At 42.3% G+C, this 8,346-nt stretch overlaps 1 protein-coding gene across 1 annotated transcript; it reads right to left on the bottom strand.

The window, feature by feature from the left end:
• Positions 1-3,437: 3,437 nt before the first annotated feature.
• LOC150068865 (olfactory receptor 7E24-like) lies at positions 3,438-4,376 on the bottom strand. Its single transcript, XM_090329359.1, has one exon. It carries the CDS (start codon positions 4,368-4,370, stop codon positions 3,438-3,440), a length of 933 nt encoding a protein of 310 aa, XP_090185485.1. The 5' UTR covers positions 4,371-4,376.
• Positions 4,377-8,346: the final 3,970 nt, after the last annotated feature.

Raw genomic sequence — 8,346 nt, forward strand, 5'->3', positions numbered from 1 at the left:
ACCCGCCCTCTCTCTTTCTCCCTCTCTCCCTCTGTTTCTTCCCCCACCTCTCTTTCTCTCTTCCTTCTCACCCTTCCTTCCTCTCTCTTTTTCCTTCTCTCCTTTGACTCTGTCTCTGTCTGTCAGCTTTTTTTTCTCTCACTTTGTTCTCTTCTCTACCTCTCTTTTTGTCTCTCTCTGGGTCTTTCTTCTCTTCTGTCTCTGTGTTTCTCTCCTCTCTTCTTTCTCTTCTTCCCCTTAAGTCTTTCTGCTCAGCCCCTTTGTCTCTGTGTCTTTTTTCTGTCTCCATGTCTCTTTCTCTGAGTCTCTCTCTGTGTTTATCTCTCCTCTCTTCACCACTGAGAACTATTTTAGCCAGTTTACAATTTTTTTTTTGGCCAGTTCTGGGGGTTGAACTCAGAGCACTGTCTTTGGGCTTTCTCAAGGCTAGTGCTCTACCACTTGATCCACAGCACCACTTCCGGCCTTTTTCTGTTTAGGTAGTTCCAAGGATTCAAACCTAGGGCTTTGTGCATGCTAGGCAAGCACTCTATGGCTAGGCCACACTCCTGGGCCCCCATTTTGCAAATTTTGACCCATTAAAAATTCTTTTTTTTTTTGGCCAGTCCTGGGCTTGAGCTCAGGGCCTGAGCACTGTCCTTGGGCTTTCTCAAGGCTAGAGCTCTACCACTTGAACCTTAGCACCACTTCTGTTTTTTTTTTCCTATGTATGTGGTACCAAGGAATCGAACCTGGGTCTTTGTGCATGTTAGGCAAGCACTCTACCACTAGGCCACACTCCAGGTCCAACCCATTAAAAATTCTTACGCTTACTTAAACAATTTTATTGGTGATGGGGCATGCTGGTCATTGTATGAAAATCAAGTTCTGCTCTGACTATGATAGAGTGGATGGCTTAACAACAGATGTTAATCTCCCACAGTTCTGAGCAGCCTGCACACACTCAGGGATGGCTTCTCCTGGGGCTTATCCTTGTGGCTAGTAGATGATCCAGATTCTATGTGTTGGCCAGGGACAGAGTCCAGACCCTGAGTTGAAGCTGTAGGACACACACACACACACACACACACACACACACACACACACACACACACTTGAGTATCTTATCCTAAGATGTCATTAAGATAATGAGTATGACTTTATAATGGAGAGGAAATGTAGGAAAATAATTATTTTGTAGTTGCTTGCTTCATGAAGGAAGTTATTTGAGAGCCTGGGACTTGGAAGGCCTAGGTAAAGGTTTATTACATCATAGTTGACATCATCATCATGATGATTATTTTGGGAGGGTGGGGACATGACAGATCTCTTGCATCTTGCTCTGGTGGGAGAGATTTTTTGATGATAAGTATAGAAGGCAAAATGCACAATAATTGGATTCCTCATGACAGTATTGTAACTCTGAATATAAACATCCTATGGCTGTAAGGTAAACTCTGCCTCCTGGCTAACTCGGCTATGTTCTCAGCATGGTGACCAAGCCAGGTCACCCCCGTCTCTCCTCCAACCAGGTGTCCAGTAGCACTTACTGAGATGCACTGGGTCTTTGCTGGAAGCAGAACAATGGACACTTAGTCATTTTCTCCCCTGCTTGGTGTGAGATGCTCAGCTCTGTGCTCAGGGCTGGCAGGAAGTCAGGACCACACAGGAATCTTCTGGTTCTGCTGGTGAGCCTGGCAGAAGGACACACTGCCACACACACCATGGGTCTCCAAGGAGCTAGTTGTAGGGCGGGGATGCAGAATGGGTTCTTATATTCAGCTGACCTGGAAGCTCAATGCTCAGAGCTGCTCATTAATGGAGTTGGTCCATGCATTCTAATTGCAAAGGACTCACTAATCCCAATGGAAAAGGAAAGGGAGAAAACTAATTGCTAGGAAGGATTTGGCTCTCTTTCTCTCAGAAGGAATACAAATTGTCTTCTTCTGGTTTCTAAATTCCAGCCTCAGGGATCATTTATGCTTACATCCAAATTGTTTGTACTATTCTTCAGTCAGTGCTAAATACAAAGCCTTCTCCACCTGTGGCTCTCAACTGTCAGGCTTGCGCTTGTTTTATGGGACAGCCATGGGGGCTCTCTGGGGCTTCGAGTGTTATCCCTGAGCTTTTTTGCTCAAGTCTGGTGGTCTACCATTTGAGTCATAGCTCCATTTCTACCTTTTTGGTGATTAATTGGAGATAAGGTTCCATAGACTTTCTTGGGTTGCTGGCATTAAACTGCCATGCTCAGAGCCCAGACCTGAGTAACTAGGATTACAGATATGAGCTGCTGGTACCCAGAAATAATTTGTTTTGAATTGTAAAATTATTATTCTTTTGAAATTAAAAATATCCTTTTATTACCTTTCAATAGTTGTACAAAGGCATTTCAATTCCATGTGACAGCTATGGAGACAAAGCATCTTTTTGTGACTTTTAAATTTTAAGTAGTTGTACAAAGGGGTTTCAATTCCATGAGTCAGATTATGAGTACAATGCATCATAAACATTGTCACCCCTTCCATCATTGTTTCCTGTAACTAACCTCATGTCAACCCTCCAAATTACCTAGTTCCACTTTCAAATATGCACATATACATATATGTCATTATATGTTTTCCATATTTCATTGTTTTTTTTTATCAGTCATGAGGTTTGAACTCGGCCTGGGCGTTATCCCTGAGCTCTTCAGCTCAAGGTTACCACCTTACCCCTGTCATTCTATTTGTTGGGAGGTCTCCATGGCTTGAACTCAGGGCTTGGGTGCTTTCCCTGAGCTTTGTTCTCAAGGCTAGCACCGTACCACTTAAGCCACTGTTTCACTTTTAGCTTTTGTTGGTTAATTGGAGATGAGCACTGCAGTAAACCAATTCTTCAGTATTACAAATAGTAAAAATGTATCTGTGATCTACATGTATCTTGTTATAATTCTGAATAGACAGAGATCTTGACTCTGGTACTACCTTTGCCATAGATAATTACTGACCTTTCCTAGGATTTAGCTGTGCACGTTATATCTCCAGCACAAAGAACAGATACTCTATTTGATACATGTACTTTCTTTTCTATGTTCCTGTACTAGGGCTTGAATTCAGGGTCTGGGGGCTATCCCTGAACTATTTTGTTCAAGTCAGGTGCTTTGCCACTTGAGTCACAGCTCCACTTCCAGTGACATTTTGGTGATTAAACAGAGATAAGAGTCTCACAAACTTCCCTGCCTGGGCTGGCTTTGAACCACAATTCTGAACCTTCAGCCTTCTAAGCAGCTAGGATTACCAAAGCCTGGCCACTCGATGCACTTCTGACTTGGAAGAATAGTATCAAGATAGCCTGAGTTCACCAGGATAGAAGCCTATTTTAAGACAAGCATGTGACTGTCCAAGGTATTTTTCAAATGTGTATGTCTGGTTTTGCTGTTTCTTTGAACCCACAGATCAGAATATATCACTTCATCGTAGTCAGCAGGCCTTTTTACAGGCCAGGAACCAAAGTGCTCTCTTGATGTTTCTGTTCCTCAAACTGTAGACGAAGGGGTTCAGCATGGGGGTGACCACAGTGTACCCCACAGAGGCCACCATCACCTTCCTGGGGGCATCTGAAACAACAGAACTGCAGTAGGCTCCCAGGCCTGTCCCATAAAACAAGCACACGACAGACAGGTGAGAGCCACAGGTGGAGAAGGCTTTGTATTTCCCACTGGCTGATGGGACTCTAAGAACAGCAGAAACAATTTGGATGTAAGAATACAGGATCCCTGAGGCTGGAATCCCTCCAAAAATCGCACCAGCCAGATAGACGAAGATATTTTTCGTGGAACTATAATAACAAGCAAGCTTCAGGAGTTGAGGAAGCTCACAAAAGAAACTGGCAATTTCAACATCTTTACAGAAGGTGATTTGTGACACCATCAAGCAGTGTACCAGGGAATCCAAAAGACTGATGACCAATGACAAAAGGACTATGAAGCCACAGAGGCCGGAGTTCATAATGATGGGGTAGTGGAGAGGGTGACAGATGGCCATCAAGCGGTCATAGGCCATCACGGCCAGAAGCACACTGTCCATACATCCACAAAAAATAAAAAAAGCCACCTGCATCAGGCAGCCAGGGTAGTTGATGGATTTGTTGTGAGTCTGCAGGTTCACCAGCATCTTGGGGACGGTGGTAGAGCTGAACCCCAAGTCAGCCAAGGAGAGGATGGAGAGGAAGAAGTACATGGGGGTGTGGAGGTGGGGGTCAGAGGTGACAGCTAGGATGATGAGCAGATTTCCGAGAATCGTGGTCAGGTAGATAGACAGGAAGAGCCCAAAGAGGATGGGTTGAAGTTCTGGGTCATCGGAGAGGCCCAGGAGTCGGAATTGTGATATCCCTGTGTAGTTTTGTGGTTCCATGAAGCTTGCACACCTAATGGGGGGAAAAACCCTACATTATTTGAGTCAATAAAGGAATGTAAAGGCAATCAACAATATGCTTATATTGTAAATTCATACAGTTCAAGATCAACTATTCAGACTTGAGTATTGGGCAAGGTAAAAATGTGTCGGCAAAAGGTCATGTGATGTACTCTAGATACTGAACCAGAGGGTATGGATTCCCTGAGAAATGGAACTGGGAGCTGACGAACGGCTCAGTTTAAGATGCTGCTGGGTCAGACCCAAGTTCCTGAGTTCTACCCTAACAGTGCAAAGAAGATATAAAACAGAAAGAAAGAAAGACAGAAAGACAGACAGAAAGAAAGAAAGATAGAAAGAAAATAAAGAGAGACAGTAACAGAGAGAAGGTAGAAAGAAAAAAAGAAGGAAGGAAGGAAGGAAGACAAAAGGCAAGAAATTGAGAAAAGAAGGGAAGGAAAGAGGGAGAGAAGGAAGAAGGAATGAAGGAGGGAGGGAGAAAGAAAGGAAAGCAATAGGCAGAGAGAATAAAATATTAATCCTACCACATGGTGAACTGGTAGAGATTAGATTTGGGAAGCCAGTGTTATGAGAAGTGGGGAAGTGACAGGAGGGACCAAATCTGTGAGGCCCAGAGTACAGTTTCTTCTCATCATCCCTTTTTTATGTCCCTGTCAGTTGGTGAATTCACATTCATTTACAAATCTGAAACTGGGACTGTTTTTTCTTTTTCTTTTTGCCAGTCCTGGGGCTTGAACTCAGGGCTTGAGCACTGTCCTTGGGCTTTCTCAAGGATAGAGCTCTACCACTTGAGCCACAGCACCACTTCCGGCTTTTTCTATGTATGTGATACTGAGAATTTGAACCTGCATCTTTGTGTACGCTAGGCAAGCACTCTACCATTAGACCAAACTGTTGGCCTCTTTCATTCTCTCTCTCTCTCTCTCTTTCTCTCTCTTCTTCCTGATTTGTGTCATCAGAGAATGATGTGGTGCAATACTTCCTAGATCCTACGCAAATACATACATTGGAATTATAAGAAATGTCAAACTCCAATGTCAGGATGACAGAAATATTCCATAGTGTTATTCTATACCCATATGCTGACATGAAGATGAGGAATAAAGCAAAGTAAATCCACTCCTCTCTATCTATTCTTGTTTTCTTTTTGAAGACTAATACAGAGTTTGGAGTCAGATGGCAGCATGGCCACAGGTGAGCTCATTTAGGGTCACAGGACACCGTGACCTTTAGAGAGACACCACACTCCTGCCATCCTCTTATGACAACAGGACTGAATCCTCAGACAGGCAAGAGAGGAAGCAGCAAAACAACCAGTGCGCCAATAGCAGTCCAGCTGCAGTTACAGTGCCACTGCTTACAGCTCCAGGTCTCTGCCTCCCCCAGGTAGCGTGGGGACACCCAGAAACACACGCACACACACACACACACACACACACACATACACACACACACACACACACACACACGCACACCCTGCTCTGCTGACCCAGCTTCTGATCCCACCACCATGCAAGGGCCCCCCACTGAAAACCTGCCAGTGTACCCCCAGACACGGAGACCTCCCCGCAGGTCTCTGCTAGCTGACCAGTACAACACCAGATACAGATACCCATGGGGGACCTTCCAGGGGATAAACCAACTCTCTGTGATGATCCAAATACCCCAGATCCAAACTCCTCCACCTTAAAAGGGAAAAGTTATACTTGAAGGGAGCACAGACTGAAATTCTTTTCCTAAGCCCCCCCCCATAGCTATGGGGTGAAGGCCGGGACACAGCTCTTTGACAAGGGAGGCAAAAAAAAAATAGGATGGAAGAAAGATAGCTTCTTTAACAAATGGCTCTGGCAGAATCGGCTCAACACATGCTGGAAATTAAAGTTGGATCTTTATCTATATAACCCTGAATCAGAATCAGTTTAAAAGACCTTGAAGTAAAAGCAGATACCCTGAAAATATTACAGGAAGGAATATGAGAAACATTGGGGCTCTTTGGCACAGGTTAAAACTTTCTTCATAAATACTGAGAAACACAACAAACAAAGAAAGATTGCAAAAATGGGATCACATTAAACTGCAGAGCTTCTATGTGGCAAAGGATATAACTAGCAACAGACTGGGAGAAAGGTCTTTACTAGCCATACAACAGACAAAGGTCTCATACCTAAAATATACTGAGAACTAAAAAAAATAAATTCTAAAAAAGCAAATCCTCAAAGAAACAACAATCCCATTAAAAAGAGGGACAAAGCCTTAAAGAGAGACTTCTCTTACGAGGAAATACGAATAGCCAAAAGATATACAAAGAAATCCTCAATATCTCTGGTATAAAATAAAATGCAAATTAAAGCAACATTGAAATTCCACCTCATTCCAGTTAGAATGGCCATGATCAAGAAATCTAAAACAACAGATGCTGGCAGGGATGTGGCCAGGAGGAAATGCTACTACACTGTTGGTGGCAGTGCAAACTCATTCAACCACTATGGAAAGCAGTGTGGCAGTTCCTCAAAAGACTAAACATAGAGCTCCCCTATGACCCAGCAATCCCACTCTTGGGTATTTACCCAAATGTCCAGAAACAAGGACATACTAAAAGTACCAACACAACTGTGTTCATTGCAGCATTATTTACCATTGCTAAGATATGGAACCAACTTAAATTTCCCTCAGTGAATGAATGGATAAAGAAGATGTAGTATATACACACAGAATTCTATGCCTCCATCAGAAAGAATGGCATTCCTATTCATAAGGAAATGGAAAGAACTGGAAAAAATTATATTAAGCCAAACTCAAAGAAAAGTAGGTTGCATGGTTTCCCTTTTTTTTGTAAGAACTAGAATAAGTTCATGATATTCTTAAAAGGGGATCTCAACACCCCATTGGTTTAATACAGAGGACCATATACAATGAAGTATATCAATATAATCTCCAAGATATAGAAACAAGAGGTTCTTATTATGTCATGTACATAGCTTTTTTTCCATATATTTTTTATTGTAATTAAACGAAGGGTTACATTATATTTGCCAGATAGGAGGTGCATTAATTCACATACATTAATACCCTTTCTCATGTCTTGGTCCCATTTCCCTCCCCCTACCCCCACCCCTCATCTTGTTTTCCCCCCTTCCCTATCCAATTTCAAATAACCAAATACAAATATATCCAATATATCAGATAACAAAGTGAGATACTGTAACAATATGAGATAACCAAGGGACAGCAAAAGAGATGAGAGATAACATAGTACATTAAGGACAACAATCACTCATTATATGGCTTTTGTTTCTATATCCTGGAAGTCCTTTCATTTAGCGTCATACTATATGGCCTTATGTATCTAGGTTTTGCTCTGTTGCAAACCTCTGCTAGGAGAGCCCAAGGTTTCTACTGGTTATTAAAAATGAGGAAAACCATTGAGCCTATGTTCCTTTGAGTCTGGCTTACTTCACTTAATATGATTTTTTTCTCTTTTTTTCTTTTATATTTTTTTATTGTAATTAATAAAAGGGTTACATGATATTTGCCAGATAGAAGGTGCATTAATTCACATATATTGATACACTTTCACATGTCTTGGTCCCCATTACCCTCCCCTCCACCCCCCCGTCTTGGTTTTCTCCTCTTCCCTATCCAATTTACTTAATATGATTTTTTCTAAGTCTTTTCATTTCCTAACAAATGGGGCCATGTCATTCTTTCTGACAGCAGCATAGAATTCCATTGATGTACATAGCTTTTTTTTTGTATTTTTATTTTTTTCTTCATCGCTCTTAATTTTCTGTAGCTTGTGTCTTATATATAAGATTATTTGACCAAGAGAAGGGAAAAGGAACCACAGAAAAAGCAGGTCAAAGGATGAACTGATGCAACAATGACATTCACTTGACACTAGGTTGGATAGCAACCTTACAACTTGCGGAGGTGACAGAAGAAGGAAGAGGTAAGG

The sequence above is a fragment of the Megascapheus bottae genome, chromosome 1 (assembly GCF_031878675.1).
Source record: "Megascapheus bottae isolate mThoBot1 chromosome 1, mThoBot2.hap1, whole genome shotgun sequence".
Taxonomy (NCBI): domain Eukaryota; kingdom Metazoa; phylum Chordata; class Mammalia; order Rodentia; family Geomyidae; genus Megascapheus; species Megascapheus bottae.

What these genes read in the sequence shown, in the direction of transcription:
- LOC150068865 (XM_090329359.1), bottom strand. Translation starts at nt 4,370, where the DNA reads ATGGAACCACAAAACTACACAGGGATATCACAATTCCGACTCCTGGGC.